Below are 21864 nucleotides of genomic sequence, written 5' to 3'. Positions count from 1 at the left end.
CTGGCCAAAGGAAGGCGCTTTGGGGAAGGAAGTGCCTGCAGCTGAGAGTGTCCGTCTGTTGAAGACGGCGTTGGCGTCTCCGTGCCCAGCAGCAGAAAGCGCCTGCCTTTTGCAGTGTCGCAATCTCCGGGGCCAGAGCTGCCAGGTGCCGCGACGTGGGGAGGCGTGGGGATCGCTTGCCTGATTTCCACGAAGGAGGTTTCTCTCCAGCTCCTTTGCTTTTGCTGCCGCAGATCTCGCTCTGCTGGTAACGGGACAGCTTGGAGGATGGGGAATAGGGGATGATGGAGCTTTTAATAGACTCCAAGGCCAGAAGGACCCGTGTGATCTAGCCTGATCTCCTGTGTCACAGGCCAGAGACCTGCCCGCATTAATTCCCAGAGCAGAGCTGTTAGACGCACATACCGTACTCGGAGAGTCGTTATTAATGGTTCCCAATCCTGCTGGAAAGGTATAACGAGTGGGGTTCCCCAGGGATCTGTTTTGGGACCAGCTCTGTTCAATATCTTCATCAACGACTTAGATATTGGCATAGAAAGGACGCTTATTAAGTCTGCAGATGATACCAAACTGGGAGGGATTGCAACTGCTTTGGAGGACAGGGTCATAATTCAAAATGATCTGGACAAATTGGAGAAATGGTCTGAGGTAAACAGGATGCAGTTTAATAAAGACAAATGCAAAGTGCTCCACTTAGGAAGGAACAATCAGTTTCACACACACAGAATGGGAAGAGACTGTCTAGGAAGGAGTACGGCGGAAAGGGATCTAGGGGTTATAGTGGACCACAAGCTAAACATGAGTCAACAGTGTGATGCTGTTGCAAAAAAAGCAAAGGTGATTCTGGGCTGCATTAACAGGTGTGTTGTGAGCAAGACACGAGAAGTCATTCTCCCGCTCTACTCTGCGCTGGCCAGGCCTCAACTGGAGTGTTGTGTCCAGTTCTGGGCACTGCATTTCAGGAAAGATGTGGAGAAATTGGAGAGGGTCCAGAAAAGAGCAACAAGAATGATTAAAGGCTTTGAGAACATGACCTAGGAAGGAGGCTGAAAGAATTGGGTTTGTTTAGCTTGGAAGAGAGAAGACTGAGAGGGGACACAATAGCAGTTTTCAGGTATCTAAAAGGGTATCATAAGGAGGAGGGAGAAAACGTGTTCATCTTAGCCTCTAAGGACAGACCAAGAAGCAATGGGCTTAAACTGCAGCAAGGGAGGTTTAGGTTGGACATTAGGAAAAAGTTCCTAACTGTCAGGGTGGTTAAACGCTGGAATAAATTGCCTAGGGAGGTTGTGGAATCTCCAGCTCTGGAGATATTTAAGAGTAGGTTAGATAAATGTCTACCAGGGATGGTCTAGACAGTATTTGGTCCCGCCATGAGGGCAGGGGACTGGACTCGATGACCTCTCGAGGTCCCTTCCAGTCCTAGAGTCTATGAATCCTACCTTGATTTAAAAATGGTCAGGGATGGAGAATCCACCAGGACCCCAGGGAAATCGTCCCATCGGTTAATTACTCCACCCATTAGGCGCTGACAGTCTGAATTTCGTCTAGCTTCAAGTTCCAGCCATGGGAGCGGGTGCCACCTGTCTCTGTTCCCCATGTGATCCAGTCCCCCCTGAACCTTCTCTTTGTTCAGCAAAGTAGATCGAGCTCCTGGGTCTCTCGCTCTCCGGCAGATTTTCGAATCCTTTCATTATTCTTGGGGCTCTCTGATTTAGTGGCCTCCTTCTTGGACTGCGGGCCCAGGGCTCCAGCAGCGATTTGCACCAGTGCCAAATACAGGGGTAAAATAACATCTCTGCTCCTACGTGAGAGTCCCCTGTCTGTGCCCCCAGGCTGCCGTTAGCCCTTTCGGGCACAGCGTTGCGTTCGGCACTCGTGTTCAGCTGAGTATCCCCCAGGGCCCCCCACAGATCTCGGTTCCCGTCCGGTCTGGGTCGGGGGAGACGGAGGGCGTTCCCGGCTCTGTTGGAGAGGGGCTGCGTGACGTGGGTTGGGGTAAGTGGCCCAGAGGCCCACACTCATGGTTGTAGCTGGATTTTTGGTCCACAGGACTTCCTGCTGCCCAGAGAGCTGGCCCCAGTGCTGCAGAGAAGTGGACTACAACTCCCATCATGCACTGGGGCAGACCAGCTTCATGCAGGCGGGGTTGAAATGCCAGGACTGGGGAGCCCCCTGGCCAGCTCCCGCCTGGCCTCCGAGTCTGGAAATCTTGGGGGGTGGGGAGAGCAGGCCCGGGCCTCGGCCGGGAGCCGAGCGGTGCCGCGAAGCCCCTCCCCGGCTGAGCTATCTGCACAGGCAGGCTGTGCGCGGGCCGCAGGTGGGGGGATTTGCAGAGGGCTTCTCATCCCTGGTTCTGCGTGTGCTGATAACGTGTGAGGCCCCCATGGCTAAGTCTCCTGGGAGCTAACGAGCCCTCCTCCCCTCCCCCTCCAGCGGCCTCCATTAATCCCGCTGTAATAGGCTGAACCCCCTTGAGGCTCCGAGCAGCAGGAGGGGCCAATGAACAGCCACGACCGCGAGGAGCCGGTGGAACCGGCCTAGCCGGACGCCGTGCACAGAATGAGGCTTCCCTGCAAACGCTGCAGACAAGGCACTGCGTGGGGGGCAGCCGCCTGCCGGCTTGGGCCAGAGCCCCCTCCCCAGCTTGCCCGGGATTCTCCTCGGCGGGTGTGGGGGGGCCACACGCTGCTGCTTTTCTGGGGGGCGCTGCCCGGTGCGAACACTTGCCTTCAAGGGAGCCTTTTTTTGTTTGCGCCAAAGGCCATTTTAAGGGGGCTCCTCACCCGCAGATGGGTTACGGGTGCCAAAATCTGGGGCTGTTCCTCCTTAAGAGACCACGCTAGCCAGTGAGAGTAGAACAGTCCGTGAATTGGTGTTTGTCCAAGGGGCAGGACGAGGGGGGGAGGCAGGTTTAAAAAACCCCTTTAGAGATCCGAGTTGGCGCTCAAGTGAACTGAGTGTGGGGGCCTCAGCCTCTTTTCTGCAGGATAAACTCAACCAGATGTCTCCGCTCACGAGGGAAGAGGGGGCGAGGTTGATGCAGCAGGTGATGCTGCAGACGGAGAGTGAGGGGCATCTGGGAGCCCAGGGCTGGGCTAGCAGGGGCTGTGTGTCAGGAGTGAGGGGCATCGGGCCGGGCTGGGCTTTCAGGGGGCTGTGGGTTGGGAGTGAGGGGCATCGGGCAGGGCTGGGCTAGCTGGGGGCTGTGTGTCAGGAGTGAGGGGCATCGGGCCGGGCTGGGCTTTCAGGGGGCTGTGGGTCAGGACTGAGGGGCATCGGGCTGGGCTTTCAGGGGGCTGTGGGTTGGGAGTGAGGGGCATCGGGCAGGGCTAGCAGGGGACTGTGGGTCGGGACTGAGGGGCATCAGGCTGGGCTAGCAGGGGTCTGTGGGTCGGGAGTGAGGGGCATTGGGCAGGGCAGGGCTAGCAGGGGGCTGCGCGTCAGGAGTGAGGGGCATCGGGCAGGGCTGGGCTAGCAGGGGTCTGTGGGTCGGGAGTGAGGGGCATCGGGCCGGGCTGGGCTTTCAGGGGGCTGTGGGTTGGGAGTGAGGGGCATCGGGCTGGGCTAGCAGGGGTCTGTGGGTCGGGAGTGAGGGGCATTGGGCAGGGCAGGGCTAGCAGGGGGCTGCGCGTCAGGAGTGAGGGGCATCGGGCAGGGCAGGGCTAGCAGGGGTCTGTGGGTCGGGAGTGGGGGGCATCGGGCAGGGCTGGGCTAGCAGGGGGCTGCGCGTCCGGAGTGAGGGGCATTGGGCAGGGCTGGGCTAGCAGGGGCTGTGGGTCCGGAGTGAGGGGCATCGGGCCGGGCTGGGCTTTCAGGGGGCTGTGGGTCGGGAGTGAGGGGCATCGAGCTGGGCAGGGCTAGCAGGGGTCTGTGGGTCGGGAGTGAGGGGCATCGGGCAGGGCTGGGCTAGCAGGGGGCTGCGGGTCGGGAGTGAGGGGCATCGGGCAGGGCTGGGCTAGCAGGGGGCTGCAGGTCAGGACTGAGGGGCATCGGGCAGGGCTGGGCTAGCAGGGGTCTGCGGGTCGGGAGTGAGGGGCATCGGGCAGGGCTGGGCTAGCAGGGATCTGCGGGTCGGGAGTGAGGGGCATTGGGCAGGGCTAGCAGGGGGCTGCGGGTCGGGAGTGAGGGGCATCGGGCAGGGCTGGGCTAGCAGGGGGCTGCGGGTCGGGACTGAGGGGCACCGGCCGGGCTGGGTGGTGGAGCCCAGGGCCGGAGCAATAGGGGGACCTGCAGGTCAGGCCTGAGGGCTGTTGGGAGAGCTGGAAGGACGTTTGCGTGGCCCCTGCTGCACGTGACGCCATCGTCTTGTTGCTGGCGGTCCCGTCCATCCCATTGCTGCAGTGTAGCCTTCCCCGGGTCCCTCCCGCTCCCCAGAACTGGTCCCTCCTGGAGCCGGCAGGACGGTGTCCCTGGGAGGGCGGGCGGGCGTGGCTGTGATCCCAGGGCTGCCCAGCAGCATTGCAGCCGGTTCCCCGTACGCAGCGCACAGGCCGCCTGAGACAGATTCATCAGCAAGCGAAGGGACCGGCCTGAGCTGTCGGCGTTGCTTGTCTCCTCAGAGCGCCTGCCCCCGCAGTCAGGAGTGCGGCTCCGACCTCTCCTGTTGGAATCTGCTTGAGTCAGCCGGGCACAGCCCAGCCCTCGGCACAGCCGCGCCCGTTCCCCAGCAGGAAACGCTTCCCAAGGCAGACGGGGGCGTGGGAGAGAGCCAAAGGGATCCAGCTAGATCCCTCGCGGCCACGGCGTGGGCTCTCCCTGCTCACGGAGGATGCGCTGTGACATCAGGGCAGGGGTGGCCAACCTGAGCCTGAGGAGGAGCCAGAATTTACCCATGTACGTTGCCAAAGAGCCACAGTAATAGTCAGCAGCCGCCCCCCCACAGTGCCTCCCGCCCACCGGCAGCCCCGCTGATCAGCGCCTCCCCCTCCCTCCCCGCACCTCCCGATCAGCTGTTTCGTGGGGTGCAGGAGGCTGGGGGGAGGAGCAAGGGGAGGGGCGGGAAGGGGTGGAGTGGGGGCAGGGCCGGTGGCCGAGCCAGGGGCTGAGCAGTGAGCACCCCCCGGCCCATTGGAAAGTTGGCGCCTGTAGCTCCAGCCCCGGAGTCGGTGCCTGTACAAGGAGCCGCATATTAACCTCTGAAGAGCCGCAGGTGGCTCCGGAGCCGCCCCGGGTTAGAGCAGCCGTCGCAGCAGGACGCAGGGTGCGCCCCCAGCCTGCATTTCTCAGTTAAAACTTAAAGTCGCTGGCGCCCAAACGGGAGCATGGCCCTATGGGGGTGTGTGTACAGACACCTCCTGCCCTGGGTCACATGCCATAGACAGGAAGCCAGTGCCCTCTGTCCCCCTGCCCATCCAGCCGCTGCTGACTGGCTGGCGTCGCCGTCGGCATTACAACGGGGCGCCTGGCCTGACGGATTGTGGGTAGGGGACAGCCGGGAAGAGGGCACGGGGGTGTGCGTGCCAGAGCTGTCCGACGGGCAGCGGGGTTGGCACCGAGCGCGGAGCAGGTCAGCGGAGCCCTTGGAGAGCGGCTGGCAGAGGCTGAAGGGCTGAGTCAGCAGGGGAAAGGGAAGCACGTGGCTGCGGAGATCCGGCCTCCCCCGGTAGCCTTGGCACTGATCTGAGAGCAGCGCTGGGGCAGGGCCCGAGAGCAGCCGGCGGGTGGGAGTGGAGGGCTGAGGAAGGCGGAGGGGCAGGGGCGGCAGAGGAGGAGAACGTGCAGCTGACTGGAAGTGGCAGGGGAAGCAGACCCCTTCCCCCACCCCCTGGCACATTTCTCTGGGGATGAGTCTAGGCGGGCGAGGAGGGTGGTTCCTTTTCATCTCCGTTATTGCTCAGCACTTCGCTAGCACCAAAAACGTGACTCTCCTGATGCCCTGCCCTGCCCATCCCAAACCCACTGCGCTCTTCCTGCTGATCCCATTCCTCTGATCCCTGCGTGTGGAGGAGCTCGGTCTCGTGAAAGCCCCTCTCCTGCTGTGCCAAAGAAACGGCTATTTCTGAAGCCAGAGCGAGTGAGATCAGAGCTGTCTGCCTCTGGGAGGGTGGGACCCAGAGTTTTGGGATGGTCTGTGCGTTGGCTTCTCACTCTAATGCGTCTCAAGGCCCCGGTCACTAAATCCGCATTGGAGCACAAGTGGGGAATTCAAGCAAGGCGGGAATCGGAATGATGGGATTTGAAAGTCTGAGATCTCTGGGAACCCACCCCCACCCCACCCTGGTTGGGAGAGCTGGTCCCAGGTCTACCAGGCCTTGTGCCACCCGTCTGTGCAGCGGGTGATGCCTGGCCCTGCTCGCTGCTGAACTGCGGCCATCTCTGGGGTTGAAAGGTGGCTCGTGACCCGTCGTGGGACGCTAACGCCGCGTGTCTCTTCTCTCCCCAGATGAAGACGTGTGCGTGTTTAAGTGTTCGGTGTCCAGGGAGACGGAATGCAGCCGCGTCGGCAAACAGTCCTTCATCATCACGCTGGGGTGTAATAGTGTCCTTATGCAGTTCGCGACGCCGACCGGTACGTCCCCTCGGCCTTCCCGCGGGCTGGGGGCTGCGACGCTCCGGCTGGCCCATCCGTCACTCCTCCAGGACAGGCTTGTTCCCCAGACTCCTGGCTCTGGGCCCATCTCTTTGGCGCTCGGTAATAGAGATCCCGCCCCCGGGGCTTGGCCATCCCTGGAGCACCCACTGCCAGGACAAATCCAGCCCCTCTGGTGCTAGGCTAGCGGGGGGATGGGGTGGGGTTCGCGTCCCCCTTCTCAGTAGTTCCCGCTGCCCACAGAGTCCCCCCATTACCAGACCTGGCTGCCTGCAAGGAACTGCCCCTCCTTGTACAACAGCGACCCCAGCTGTCCGCCGTGTGGAGCCCCCTTTGGCCTGGGGGGGAGGGGTGAGTCCTAGCTGCCTCTCTAGCCTAGTCCCTGTTCCTAACTCCTGTGCCCGGATCCCTTCCTTAGTGAATCACGTCCTTCCCCCCCACCCCCCCCCGCGTTTCACTGGCCTCAGGTCCACTAGCTGGGGTCCCTCTTAACCCCTTGGGTGCTGATCTCTTCTCCTGTCCGCCCCCCAATCGCAGCCAGCCCCTGTGTTGCTGCTTTACAGGAACCTTCCCCTGAAATGGCTGGACTGTCGAGTCCTGGCCCCTCCCTACAGGCCGTGTGCGCCAGCCGCTCCCCTCCCCTGGATTCGTGTTCTCTCCCGGAATGTGAGCAGCGGCTGGCGCTGGCTGGAGCCAGCCAGGTGCTCTGCAGATGCGCCTCTCTCCTGAGCGGCAGCGCCCCCTGCTGTTCCAGTCCTGGCACGTGCACCCGGCTCCATACTTGCACCTGAGTCCTGACCCCAGCCCTGAGCTGCTGCTGCTCCTCGCCTCATGGCGATGCTCCTGCCCCTTCTGCGAGCCGCCCTCTCCTCCCCCACCCCGGCCAGTCCTGCTGCCTGCCCAGGGCAGAGCCTCGGTGGCTTGGGCCCAGTGGCCTGGTGTTAGTCTGCCCAAGAGGCCCTGGGTGCAGCTGCTGACCGAGCCCCGCGTCTCGCACCTTGCCAGGATTCTTGGAAACCTTCATCATCCTGGGCCATCGGCTGCATCTCCGCCTCCTGCTAACCTAACCCAGCCTTGCCCTGTCCGCCCTTCCCTGGCGTCTGTCCAAGGCCTCCCAGACTCCTGACTTTGGGGCATAAAACCCAACCGTGCTTTCCTCCTTTCCCAGCTGCCGTCGATCCCAGAGAGCCGATAACCACAGCTCATACAAGTCTCTGGGTAAAGAGAAGCAGGGTAAAAAAAAGCTGTGACATCATGGTAGTGGCACTACTAAGGCCACCAATCAGGAAGAGGAGGGGGATGAGGCATGTCTAGAACAAATACCAGAAATATCCAAAACCCAGGACCTGGGAGTAACGGGACTTGACTGCCCCGGACACCTGTTGGAAAAGTAACAGGGGAAAGGTTTTGTTTCGCTGTAAGTTCTTGGGATGTTGGGGACAACTCTCTGTTTCAGAAAGTGGAGGCAGTAACTCGGGTCAGCCAGTTCAGGCCTGATTCTGACCAGCTGGGAGGAATTGGTAGCAAATGCGAAAGTGGAAGGCAGTAGGGGGTGACAGTGATCACGCAATGACGGGTTTCGTGAGACGGAGTGAGGACGAGGGATTTCAAAGACTTTAACCAACTCCGAGAACTGGTAGGTGAGGTCCCCGGGGAAGAAGATCGAAGGGAAAAGTTGCTCAGGAGAGTTGGCTGCTTCTCAAGGAGATGGTGTTAAAGGCGCAGCTGCAGCGCAGCCCGAAGCGAAGGGAAGACGGGAGGAATTGGTGGAGCCATATTGGCCTCTTGCTGGAGCTCTTTGGAATTCCCCAGGAAGTGGAAACGTGGCCGACTTGCTAAGGAGGTGAACAAACAAATCGCACAAGCACTAGGGGAACATGCGAGGCTCTGGCACACCACGAGTTACTCCTGGCAAGGGCAGAGAGGTTCTTTAAATCCCTCAGGAGCAAGAGACAGACATGGGAGAGCAGGGCCTGTACTGAGCAGGGCCGGAGAGCTGATAACCCAAAAGGTTAACGGCAGCCAGAACAATCGATATTAACAAGGAGGAGGGAATGCAGGCCACAGGGAAGGAACAGGTTAAGGACTTGGATCACTTAGCTGTATGCATGGCCAGGCCTGAGCAGATTCATCCGAGGTACCTAAGAAGCTGGCCGAAGGAATCCTGGAACTGGTAGCAATTATCTTTGAGACTCCTGGGGGGTGGGTGAGGTCCCAGAGGGCTGGAGAAGTGCAAATATCGTACAGAGGGATCCGGGAACTAGAGACCAGTCGGCCTGATGCCGAGAGCTGGAAAGATACTAGACCAAATGATGAAACAATCAGTCTGCCGGCACCTGGAGGCTGGCGGGGTTAGAAGGAATAGCCAGCACGGCTTTGTCAAGGACAAATCCTGCCAACCCACCCTCATTTGCTCCTTTGACAGGGCTCCTGGCCTGGGCAGGGGAGCGGTAGGCGTGATAGATCTTGCTGTTAGTTGGGTTTTTGACATTATCCCATGTGACGTTCTCAGAAGCAAGCTTGGGGAATGTGGGCTAGGTGGAATAACTGTCAGGTGGGTGCACAACTGGCTGAAAGAGGGTACTCTGAGTACGCTGCCAAATTGGGCGGGGGTCCCTTTGGGGTCAGTCCTGGGTCTGGTACCAGTCACTGTTTTCATTAATGACTTGGATCATGGAGTGGAGGGTGGGCTTATAAAATGTGCAGATGACACCAAGCTGGGGGTGGTGGCAGGGGGGTGGAAGCACTTTGGAGGCAGGATTAGAATTCAAAACAACCTCGGCAAATTAGCTAATTCATCTGAAATCAACAAGATGAAATTCAATCAAGTACTGTACTTCGGAAGGAAAAATCCAATGCCCAAGTACAATGGGGAATCATTGGCCAGGCGGTAATATGGCTGAAAAGGGGCCAGGGTTACAGGGGATCACCAACCGAATGAGTGACGTAGTTACCAAAAAGGCTAATATTCTGGCGTGTATTAACAGCAGGGTTGGAGGTCAGCCATGAGACACCAGTGTCCCGCTCTAGTGGTGGAGTCCTGTGTCCACTTACGGGCACTGCACGTTGGGAAAGAGGTGGATATGAGAGAACATGACACAAGAACGGCCAGCCTGGGTCAGACCAAGGGTCCAGCCAGCCCAGTGTCCTGTCGGCCGACAGTGGCCAATGCCAGGTGCCCCAGAGGGAGTGACCAGAACAGGGAATCACCAAGGGCAGGTCTACACTAAGGGCGGGGGTCGAACTAGGGTACGCAAGTTCAGCTACGTGAATAGCGTAGCTGAACTCGAAGTACCCTAGTTCGAACTACTCACCCGTCCAGACGCCGCGGGATCGAAGTCCGCGGCTCCAAGGTCGACTCCGCCACCGCCGTTTGCAGTGGTGGAGTTCCGGAGTCGACCGGAGCGCGCGGGGAGTTCGAACTATCGCGTCCAGATTAGATGCGATAGTTCGAACTCCGAGAAGTCGAACTCACCGCGTCGACCCGGCAGGTAAGTGTAGACTAGCCCTAGGCGATCCATCCTCTGTGCTAAGCAACCAAAATGATCAAAGGTTTAGAAAACCTGAGTTATGAGGGAAGGTTACAAACCATCTGGGCATGTTTAGTCTGGAGAAAAGACTGCGGGGGGCAGGGGAGACAGGGAAACGGTCTTCAAATATACCCTAGAGAAGACGGGGTCAGTTGTTCTCCGTGGCCACTGGAGGTAGCACAAGAAATCAGCCGAGTTTGTAGTTTGGTTCGACACCAGGGAAAACTTTCCAACGTGCAGGACAGTTGGGCTCTGGAACAGCGTCCAAGAGCGGCTGGGGAATCCCCATCGCTGGAGGGTTTCAAGGACAGGTCGGACAAACCCCTGTCCGGGCTGGTCTAGGTTGACTTGGTCCGGCCTCAGCGCTGGGGGCTGGGCTAGGCGACCGCTCAAGGTCCCTCCCAGCCCCACACTTCTGTGATTCTGACCTGCCCAGGGCTGTTCCTTCTCCTTCCTTGCCCCCGCCCCCGCCCCCGTGGTCTCCTTTTCTCCCTAGCGCTCGCTGGCTCCTGTGACCCCAGCCTCAGGCAGCTCTTAGCGCATCTCAGACGCTTCCCCGCTCATGGTCTCTGCAGCCAGATTTCCCCTTTGTCCCACTGACCCTCCCCTCCCATTCAGCTTCATTTCTTGCCCCTTCCCACCCCACCCCGGGGCTGTCCTGGGCCCCGTTGGCCAGAGGGGGGCGCTGTTCATCAGGTGAGGCACTTCCCCCCCTCCCCCCATTGGGTCCCTGCCAGTGATGACCCCGCTAAAGCCCCAGCGCTTGGTTCTGCTTTCAGATTTCTGTTCCTTTTATAATATCCTGAAAACCTGCCGGGGTCACAACACGGAGCGGTCAGTGTTCAGCGAGCGGACGGAGGAGTCTTCCGCGGTGCAGTACTTCCAGGTAGGAGGGGCCGCTGCTGCCCCGGCTCCTGGGAGCTGCAGCCGGCCCGGCCCGCAGGAAGGGCCGTGCGGTGCCCTCGGCGGGCCGTGCTCCGGGGCAGGGAGGGCAGCCCAGGATCCTCTCTTGCAAAGCGCCCGGATCCGTTAATGACAAATGGGAGGGAGGGTGCAGCAACCCAGCGCCCCCGCCCCATTCGGGACAGGAACCGGCGTGGGGAGGAGCTCCGTGGCCCCGCTGCCTGCGGGTTAGCACCTCCTAGAGCGATGCTTGAATGTTGGGCTCAGTATTGACCGTGACGGTCGTGTGCCCAGTGCTGCTTTCTGCAGTGCCCTGGGTTTTCCTTGGGGATCTTCTGTCCCAGGACCAACTGGCACGGCCCCCGCGAGGAAAGCCCACCAGCGCCCTGCCCCTCTCCTGAGCAGTCACCCAGCTGCTCTGGCCGTGCGCCGGCTTTGGGGGGTGGGGGGAGATTCATCTCCCTGGCGAAATTCCATCCTCCCCCTGGGTGAGACCCACCTCCCTTTCTGGGGCGTCACCGAGCTCTCACGTCTCCTGTAGTTCTACGGCTACCTGTCCCAGCAACAGAATATGATGCAGGACTACGTCCGGACGGGCACGTACCAGCGGGCCATCCTGCAGAACCACAGCGACTTCAAAGACAAGGTGAGAGGAGGAGAGATCCTGCTGCCCTCTGCCAGACTCCAGAGGAGGGCGTGGCCGGCACAACAGTGGGATCTCCCCCCTTGGGCAGCTCCCTTCGGAGCACAGGGCAGTTCCCCCGCCTAGGGTGTAGGTCAGGGGTGTATTGGTGAAGCGTGGGTTAGTCTTCACCCAGCCTCTGAGATGCTGTCGCCTCCCCTGCTAGGCTCCCTGTTTGGGATCAAGCCAGCAGCACGTGTCCGACCGTGAGCTACTTGCCAATACGTACAGAGGGAACGAGTGCGGCGGGCTGGCCGCGGCCGGCTGCTGAGCTGGGTTTTCTGCTGTCTTGGCCAGGCCCCGAAGCATCGTTAGGTCCAGTCTGACCCCCTTTGTAACAGAGAATTGCTCCCCATTCCCCTGCACTGAGCGCAGTCCCTGGGGTCTGATTAAAGCATCTCGTTCCGAAAGGCTCCTGGTTAGCAGATCTCGAGAGCAGGAAAGCCCCTGTTCCCCTGGTTAATCGCCCCTCGCTGGTAAAAGTGGGGCCTCGTTTCTGATGGGAACGTCTGGCTTTAACTCCCAGCCGTTGGTTCTTGTTCTGCTTTTCTCCGCTCTGTGAACGAGCCCTCAAGCACCCTGCGGCTTCGCCCCGGGAAGGTGGCAGACACTGCAAGAAGGGACCCGATTAATCTTCGATGAGCCAAAAAGATTGAGCTGCTTCACTCTCACCCGAAGGTGTTTTCCTAGCCCCTAAATCATGTTTGTGGCTCTTTTCTACCCCCTCCCCAAGGCTTCAACCTTTTGTTTAAAACGTGGCCCCAGAACTGGCCGCAGTGTTGGGCTCCCAGTGGCGCCCAGAGGTGAAATCTCCTCCCTGCTCCCCTGTTTTCTATACCAGGGGTCACACCAGGGCTTTTCGCCATACGGGGCACCGGCAGCTCCCTTTGGCTTGCCTGTCCGCCAGGACCCCTACGTCCTTGCTGGCCGCCAGCCCTCCCTAGAGGGATAACTTGCCGTTTGCCTATGTTGAAACTCGTGTTTGAATGGGCCCGGCCTGCCGAGCGATCCGGATCGCGCTGCAGGTCTGTTCTATTGATCAACCAAACTTGGCCTCTCCTCAGACTCTGCAGTCAGGTTTGTGTGATGTGACCTATTTTTCTGGGTTGACTGGCATGAATTAGATTCCTCGCCTTTCATTCTTTGAATCCCTTATCAGCTTTTGTACTATTTGCCTGGAATTGACACCCGACTGGCTGGCGCATGGTTAGCTGGTCATCCTGCTTGTCCTTTTTGAATATGGCCACAAAGTCAGCACTTTTCCAACCTTCAGGAATTTCCTTGATATTCCAGGATTTATTACAAATTAAGAGATTGGGCCAGAGATCTCCTCGGCCAACTATTTTAAGACTCTTGGGTGCAAGTTATCCGGGCCTGCTAATTTAAAAATGTTTCTACCTAGTGAATGTTGTTCAACATCTTCCTTCTTCACGAGTGGACTGGAAAGTCTGAGTAATCATCCTGCTTTGTTCCAGATACAGGACAGAAATGGTTATCAGATGCTTCACCTTTTCTGCATCATTCATAATTTGCCCATCTCCATCTGGTGATGGGCCTGTACCATTGGCCGGGGGAGGGTTGGTTCTGTGGTGAGTGTAGCAGGAACCAAAGTCTCCAGATGTGGATCTGGTCCCAGAGAAGGTGGCGGCATTTCTCATCACACTGCACCTTCCATCCACGGGTCCTGAGGCTTCCTGGCAGTAACTCCGCCCCTGGGAGATGGGGAGTCTGTTATAGAGGGAAGTGAGGCATGGAAATGGGAAACGACTTTCCACGAGGCTGCAGTGGAGTCAGGACTCGAACCCAGGAGCCGACTCCCCGTCCGCTAGAGGGGACCCTAGTGCTGGGCAGTGGCTGGGATGGCGAGAAGGGCAAAGGCAGTGAAAATGCAGCCCAGGTTCTCCCTGGCTGCTTTTGGGGGGATCCTAGTGGTGCTTTAACTTCCAGGTGCCCTGGGAGGGGTGGGAAAATCCGAGGGCTGCATCTGCCAGGACAGTTGTCTTCTGAAACAAGAACCCGCCAGGCCCGTGGGTCCTGTGGCGATGGCTACCCAGAGCGCTGGCTCCGTTCAGACTCCTGGCCCCTCCCGGCTGGCTGGATACGGAGCCGCGGGCCGGGCGAGGGAGGGAAGGCAGGCGGCTTCGCAGGGTGGGCAATGGGATGAATTATGAGAAGGCTTCAGGAGCCTCCTGCCCATGGGAGCTCCAGTGCCCGAGTCACCTGGGCTAGGAAAGGTTCTGCCAGGAGCTGCCGCAGGGCTAGCGGGGCCTGCTCTCTGGCGAGGCACTGATCGCCTGCTCGTGCCGAAAGGCGGCTGCACCCAGAATGTCCTAGAACAGGCCGAGGAAGGCAGCGGCTGCCCCAGCCTGCGTGGGCTGATGCCTCCGGCCCTGCAGGGGAAGGGCCGGGACCGGAGAGCCCCGTTCTGGTACCGGCAGCGTCGGGCTGAGCCATGCAGATGTTGCTCCCGCCAAGGGCTGTGGCAGGGATCGCGGTGCAGCATCGCTGGGTACGGGAGGGATTTCAAACGCTGGTGCAGCAGGAGCCTGGTTCTCTCCAGCGATGGCCTCAGCCAGGCCTTGGGGGCTCCGTCCACCCCCGCCCTCCTGAGGAGAGAGGTGGTGGCCCTTCGGGGGGGGAGTTCAGTGCCTGACCCAGACGGGCCTTGCTCTCGGCTGAGTCTCCCCTTCCTGTGACGGGGGCATGGAGCTAGAGTGGGCCCCTGCCCTTCTCACGGCCAAGAGCCATCAGAGGGCAGAGACTCCTGGGCCAGATCTGAGCCAGCGACCTGGAGGTGGCCTGCAGGGGGTGCCGCCCCCACTCCCCGCATGGGGCAGTGCTGAAAGTATCGTGTATTTTCCGGGCAGGCAGAAGCTTGTGAGTGGCGACAACGCTGAGGCCAGTGGGATCCTGATCCGTGCCGGGGGCGTACTGAATAGTTCAGCAGCGGCTCCCTCGGCTCTTGGCTTGCTTCCTGGGTGCCGGGAGGCGCTCTGCTCCTAGCAGCCGCTCCCCTAATGGACCCACACGATGTGGGCACCAGACTGCCTGCCTGACGGGTGTTGGCATTGATGGCCACACCCACTTCATGCCAGCTTGGCCTATACAGGTGACCCTCCCAATTCACACGGAGACAGAGTGGCCAAGTGGACAGGGCTGCGAGTGGGACTCTGGAGACCTGGATTCTGTTCCCAGCTCTGCCACTGACCAGCTGAGTGACCTTGGGCAAGTCTGCCACACTCTGTGCCTCAGTTTCCCCTCCCAGCTTTTGGCTATTTAGCCTGAGCTCTTTGGGCAGGGACTGTCTCTCGCGCGGTCTGTGCAGCGCCTGGCACGAAGGGGATCTCTAGGTGCTACTGTAATGCACATAATTAATAATTGAGATTAAGACTCACCAATTAGGCCACCCTGTCAGCCCGGGACCAGGTGGAGCCAGCTGGCTTCGTATGTGACTATTGTTCCTGGGGGGGTCTAATTAGGACTTGCGCAGCCGGGGAGCCCTGTGGAACTAGTGTCTGCGCTTGTGTTGATTTCATCTCCTGAGATCTGCAAGGCAGCCGTTGGTATCAAAAGCCGTTTCTCTCTTTACCGTTCTTACCGTGACCTCAGCCAGGCGATGGCTTGGTGCAAGGGCTGGGCTGCAGTGCGGCGTCCCGCTAACACACCTGCTTTGGACTCGCTGGCCCCTGGGGGTGGGGTGACCAGAGGATGGCAGATGCTCCTCCTGCGTCGTCCCTGGATTGCTCAGCCCGTCTGCCGGGAAGATTTGCCTCCGCGGAAAGGGAAGCTCGGCAGTTCTGGCTGGGAGCGGCTGCTGCAGAGTCCCTCCCGTCCCCTGTGGGTGCGACCCAGGGCTTGGCTTTCCTCACTAACCTCGACTAGGCCTGAGTTAGAGCCAGTGCTTTCGCCTTCCACAGCCCCTGCCACCTTCAAACCACCCGCTGAGCCGCACCCCCGGTGGGGCCCCTTTTACAGAGGGAGAAAGCGTGGTGGGATTGAGGTGCCTTGCCAGGTCGCAGCTAGTGGCATATCTGGGAATAGAGCCTGCTCTGTCCTAACCCGCTAGATCCCACTCCCGGGGATAGAACCCAGGAGTCCTGACTCCCAGCACCCCCGTCCTAACCCACTAGATCCCACTCCCCTCCCAGTGCCGGGGATAGAACCCAGGAGTCCTGACTCCCAGCTTTCTATGCTCTTCCCACTAGTCCTAACCCCCCTCCCAGAGCTTGGAACAGAACCCAGGAGTCCTGGCTCTCAGTCCCTTTTTCTACCCTCTCAGCTGTGCTTGCTTTCCACTCAGTATTTGTCCACTGCTTTCAGCTGCTCTGGGAGAGCTCAGGGTTGCTGCTGTGTGATTCAATAGGGTTAATTGAGAGTAAACATTTTTCCTTTTTATTGGGTGGGATTCTCTCCGGAGCTCGCAGGAGGTGAGAGCAGTGACTCTGCCAAGGCTGGGGACCCCGTTCTGTAAATCCCCTGACAGATCAGTATCTGGGTGAAGCCTTTAGTTATTTATTTATTTTATGGGGCAAAGTTAGATGCTTTGAGCAATTTCCTGCCCCCCTGCAAGCAGAGCTGTGCCCCAAACCCAGGCGAGGGGCAGGCTGAGCTCTGAAAGCCGCGTCTTTCTGCCAGGAACAGCTGGTTGGAAAGTCTGCCTTTGTGGATAAGCTTTTTAATTTCAGTAGCTTCTTATCAGAAGCCGGCACAAAGATCTGCATGCGCGTAAGAGCGACTGATGCAGACGGGCGGCTCTAGCTTCCGCCGCTGTGTTGCTAATTAAACGATACGCGCTTTGTGCCTTGCGAAACTCCTGCAGCCTCGGTTCTCTTGTATTTGTGAGTTAATGTCTGTAAAAGGAGCCCAGTTAAAATTCACCCAATTGGGGCTGAGGCCGTATGAACCCCGAGACCGCCCTGAACGATGGACAATCTCAGACTCTTAGGAGATGCTGAAATGCAGCTCCCTCTGGGGTGGAGCTTAGCAGCCAGTGCATCGCCCAGGGGAGATTTGACCCAAAGACATGGGGACCAAACCCCAACTGTTGTAAAACGGGCTCTGGGATCGTTTTGGTCCCTGCCGGTGAGAGCTTGGTCTGAGGTCTCGGGTGGGAGACCTGCCTGGACCACAGGTGGTGGGATCTGTGGAGAGTTCAGAGGTTTCAAAGCGGGGGAGAGGGGGTGTCTTAGCTCTGCTTTCTCCAAGTCAAGCAAATATTTGGGAGCGCTCCTTCCAGAGGGTTTTTAATCCTCCCATCTTGGTGGAGGGCCCTGAAACGGGAATTCTTCCATCCTGAGCTGCAGTTTCAGCCTGGTCTCTGGCACGTGCACGCCGCCGGGCTAGCGAGGCAGGCCCTTCCCCACGGCACGCCGGGTTAGGCGGTAGATTGAGAGCTGGGGGCGGTTATCAACAGCTGCTTCCGCTCACTCTCTCCCTCCTCTCTCCCCAGATCGTCCTAGACGTCGGCTGCGGCTCCGGCATCCTCTCGTTCTTCGCCGCACAGGCTGGGGCAAGAAAAATCTATGCAGTGGAAGCCAGCACGATGGCCCAGCACGCGGAGGTCAGTACTGCTCGCACGCCAGCCGCCTGCGGGCAGACGCTCTCCGCCTTGCAGGGCCGGCTCCTATGCGAAAGCGTTTTGGGGTGTTCTCCTCAGCCAGGTCCCAGTGCAGCAGGGCGCTGGGTGGGAAGATCAGTCTCCAGGTCAGAGAATCACATGGTTGAGGATGCTGAGCTGCAGCCTTCTGGGGCAGCTTTGCCAAGCCAGCCCAGGCGTTACCTGGCTTGAAATCCCGTCAAGCCTCCAAGCTTCCTCGTGAGGCTCTAAGGACTGGTGCATCTCTCAGCCCTGGGGAGACGGGGACGCCGTTTCAGAGCGGTGGCTGAGCCAGCGAACGGGACGCCGACGGAGCGCTGAGGAAAAGCCGCCGTGGATCGACGCGTCCCGAGGACGTGCCCCGGGAGCCCAGCATTGCTGTCAGTCCAGTGAGCTCAGCGTCCTGGCGCTAAAGCCGGACTGGCATCAGCCCAGGCATCTAGTGAGGCGCTGCTTAGAGCGGCGAAGGCTTCGTTTGACGGTATCTAACCGACGTGCAAACGCAGCAGGCTTCTCTCTGTGCTGCGGCGCCCACGACAAACAGACCTGGGACACGACGCTGCTTTGATACTTGGGCGGGAAGCTGTGGAGTGACATGGTGGCACTCTCGCTCGCTTCATAATACAGCCGTTCTCATCTAGAGAGAGCCCCCCTCCTCCAGCTGGGGCCTATCCTCTCTTATAGATGGGGAAACTGAGGCACGGGGCGGGGATGTGATTTATCCAAGGGTGCCCGCTGCGTTGGTGGCAGAACCAGAAATAGGACCCAGGCACCCTGCACTCTAACCATGAGACGTGCAGGACTCGAGCTAGATTTTTTGCAGGAAATAAGGAGAGGAGCTGAAATAGTCTGAAAAGCAAAGTTTGGAGCCGGTTGATGAAACTGGGCCAGCACCAAGCTCAATTTGTTTATCCAGAGTGTGATTGTCAGGACTTGGACAGTTCACGAGAGCGGAATTCCCGGATTTGGCAGGGTCTGGGGAAGATGGAGTGAGATCAGAGCCATCCCTAAGGCCTCTGGGTTTCTGGCTGTCTCGTCTGGGCCCTGGCCGCTAAACCTGACGAATTTAAAACGGGGTGGGGGGCGCAGAGGAAAATTGGCCACGTTGTTTGCAGGCAGAACTGGTGCTAGCAGGGTCCAGTGCAGAGAGGCAGCTGGGACTCACCTCTTCCCCCCTAGGCCAAGGGGTCTCCTTGAAAGGATCCTCCTGGGTGGCTCAGCAGGTGTTCTAGCATGTCACGTCGGAGAGCTGGGATTACTCGCGCGTCAGGCTGGCAGGGTCTGTAGGGAGGGGAGCCGAGAGCCAGAGTCCAAAGACCATCAGCCCAGAAGTTGCTCATTTCGTAGCCTCTTCCCGGTTCCATGCACTCCCGTCTGTTGCTGTGTATTTGCAGCTTGGCCCATCAGCAGATCCGCGATGGGCTTCTGCGTGTCCTGCAGGTTTTCTATCCCAGTTCCCTGCTGCCAGGGAAAGCTGCTTCCCCATCCCACGGGAAGGCACGTGCAGCGTCCCCAGTAAGTCTTGACCCAAGGTCACTGGGAGAGATGCCGGCCAAGTGAGGGTTGGATCTAGCTGCAGGGTGATAAGTCGCCCCTTTCCTCCCTGAAACGTTCTCCCCCCGTCAGTGACCAGACGCCCCCATCCATTTTGTATTGTTCCCTCTCCCAGTAAGGATCACAACCCAGATTTCCAGCACGTACAGACTGAGCTTTGACTGGTGCGCTCTCGACTCACTGTCTGACCTGGGGCAGGTCACGTCGTCCTCTCCTGCCTTGGTTTACCCATCTGTGTGATGCGGGTGTCAGGAGGCGCGGCCAGTTAACCAAGTGGTTGGAAGATGCCAAGTGCTGGATACGGGGAGAAAAGGGGGGGTGAAAGCACTCTGAATCTGTGGGCAGAAACATAACCCTGTCTTCAGAAGATCCCCTGCTCTTCAAGGCTCTGAGCCAGATTCATCCCTGTAGAAGCAGCAAAGAATCCTGTGGCACCTTATAGACTAACAGACGTTTTGCAGCATGAGCTTTCGTGGGTGAATACTGCAGTTGCACCAGGAAGGACTTTGGCCCAGTCTCGCTCAGCTGGATGAAACTGACGGGCTTTGCCCTCCTTCGAAGCTGTCTCGCAGTCGTTCAGTTACACTAGATCGTTTTTGCCCTGATGTTCCTGGGCTGGCGGCAGCAGCAGATGCCCACAGACCATTCTAGACCCAGGAAGTGGGGGCCACCTCTCTTTGCCTTTCTCTGACTCCTCCTTCTCCTCACCCAGGTTTTAGTGAAAAGCAACAACCTCACGGACCGGATCGTCGTCATCCCCGGCAAGGTGGAGGAAATCTCGCTTCCCGAACAGGTGGACATAATTATCTCGGAGCCCATGGGGTACATGCTCTTCAACGAACGCATGCTGGAAAGCTACCTGCATGCCAAGAAGTACTTAAAGCCCAGTGGTAAGTGATGAGTGCTGACCAAACGCCCGTTCCGCGCTGTTCCTTTCCCCGCAGACATGGGGCGGTGTGTATTCAGGGGCAGGGGAAATCCACCCCCTTGTCAACCAGTGTCTCCGTGTTTAAAGGCAAACTGGTTCAGTGGGGGTAGGGGGGTGGGAGGGCAGATAACCAGCTCTGGGATTTCCATTGCTGGAGGAATATCGGCTGCGGAGCCCAAGCGACCAGGCTCTGTGGGGCAGAGCGTTACAGACGAATCGGGCTGGCGAGGGCGCGGGAGTTGGGTTTCGGTGGCTGTCTGGCTTGCTCGCGATGGTCCACGTTCGGAAAGGCAGCCCGCTGCTGGGAGCTGCGTGTGCAAGCTCCGGCGTCCTACGCTGGGGCAGAGACCGGCGGCCTCGCGGGGGTGAGGGATTCATGCGTCACGCTTAGCGTGTTTAGTGCCGGGGGCTGGTTCTGTCCTGGCTCCATGCATAGGTGTCTAACGCGTCGAGTGACACGGTTTACGGACCCCGACGCGTGAGGGTGGCCACTCGGTGAGCTGCAAACCACACGCAGCCCTCAGCGGCCCAGGGTCTCCGAATACAGCCAGGGGGGCCCCTCCAGCAGGGAACCCCAGCTCCTCGGGGGCCTGAGTCAGTGACAGACGCTGCCTGGTGGGGTGGAGCGGAGCGGAGCGCGGAGCAAAGGCCCCTGCATGGCAGGGCGTTGGGCTCCACCTGCTGGTAGGCTGGGGAACGAGTCGTGGTTTCACCCCTCCAGCCCAGGAACTGCTCTGCGCCTCCGAGGGGCCTGAGCTGCACCATTGGGCATTTAAGCAGCAAATCAAGCAGTCGGCTGCGCTCCTGGGCCTCGGGGTTGGTGCGAAGAGGGGCCCGATTCCATCTCGTGACCACCAGGCCCCTCCGGCTCTTCAGAACAAAGTTCTCTTCAGCTGCTGCAGCCTAGAGGCTGCTGCAAAAATGTGACCACAGGAGAGTGGCTGCAAGAGCTTCCGGGCTGGAGCTGACTCGCGGCGCCCTCTCCTGGCGTGGGAGGGAAGCCAAGGGGGGGGGGCTGCCTGCTGTGAAAACGGGGAGACCTGGGCTTGTCTGTGGGTCATGTGCTCCTCACATGGGGGGGCGCAGGGCAGTAGAGTGAGAGAAGCTGCTGCTCCTGCCCCTGGAAATGGCTTCCCCCCAGGCCTGGTGACGGCCATGCTGCCCGGGCATCGCGGGGATAGCTGGGTCCCCTTTGTGTTTGCAGCACTGTCTCTTTTTAAAAAAAAAAAACAACCCCCCCCCCCTTTTTTAATATTCCTCCCCCCCAAACGGATCGCTTGCCAAAGCCTGCGTGTGCCGCCTCGCCGGGCTCCCGAGCGGAGAGGTGATTTGTAATGCAACGAATCTCGAAATGTAATTAAATTGTGTTCCAGGCAATTTCCCAGAGGAGCTGACACGACTCATCAGCCCTAATGTATTCCGCCCTCCCGAACAGGCCTGACCCCGTCCGTCCCTTCAGCCCTATTTTAGTCACTGCCTTCATCCAAAAGAAACGCTCCTAGAAAAATCACTAGCCTAGGGTGCATGTAGCTGCCTTCGTAACCGGGGGTGGGCTGGGGGAGGGCGGGACCAGATGAGTTTTTAACTTCCTGGAGAAAAGGATCTGGAACAGTCTGTTGCTTCTGGTGGCGAGATAGCAGCATGTGTGTGTGTTCTCGTTAGAGGTGTTGGTATTTAATTAAGCTTGGCAAATTAAACTGTTCCAATATGTTGCACAGAGGTGGGGGGTGGACTTTTAGCATCTCTATTCCCAGACTGTCTTGAAAACCCTGATTTTTAACTTCTCTGCCATCTGTCTGCAAGGAGCAGCCAGCTCTGTACTGACCTCACGCTGCTCAGACGAGCCTCCGGAACCGATTTGTGAGAGATCAGATCTTACCACATGCCTGCTTGAGGCCTGATCCTACAAACTCCTCTTAGCTTCAGGCTGAGCGTGGCCGCAGGCTTGGGCTCTGGCTCCGGCTCTGGACATAGAATCTCCCTGACTTTGTCGGTTCAGAACGGTGATTTGTGAGTCTTGTGTTTCAAACTCGTCATGTCCCCCAACCCACCAGGACTTCAGCAATGCTTGGCGACTTGCGAGCAGGGAGCGCTGCTGTTTATAAAGAAGAGGGAGGGAGGGAGACATTACGCAGGTGA

The 21864-nt window shown here is 59.1% G+C and overlaps 1 protein-coding gene across 1 annotated transcript in view; it reads left to right on the top strand.

Moving 5' to 3' along the window:
- CARM1 (coactivator associated arginine methyltransferase 1) overlaps window positions 1-21864 on the top strand; it is a 50744-nt gene that overhangs the window by 16449 nt on the left and 12431 nt on the right. The window contains exons 2-6 of the mRNA XM_039514129.1: window positions 6386-6511; window positions 10842-10948; window positions 11507-11611; window positions 17097-17207; window positions 19510-19687. Coding sequence (XP_039370063.1) covers window positions 6386-6511; window positions 10842-10948; window positions 11507-11611; window positions 17097-17207; window positions 19510-19687 — 627 coding nt within the window. The remainder of the gene's footprint in view (window positions 1-6385; window positions 6512-10841; window positions 10949-11506; window positions 11612-17096; window positions 17208-19509; window positions 19688-21864) is intronic.

Source organism: Mauremys reevesii, linkage group 25 (genome assembly GCF_016161935.1).
Source record: "Mauremys reevesii isolate NIE-2019 linkage group 25, ASM1616193v1, whole genome shotgun sequence".
NCBI lineage: Eukaryota > Metazoa > Chordata > Testudines > Geoemydidae > Mauremys > Mauremys reevesii.
This window is presented reverse-complemented; position numbering and strand designations above follow the sequence as displayed.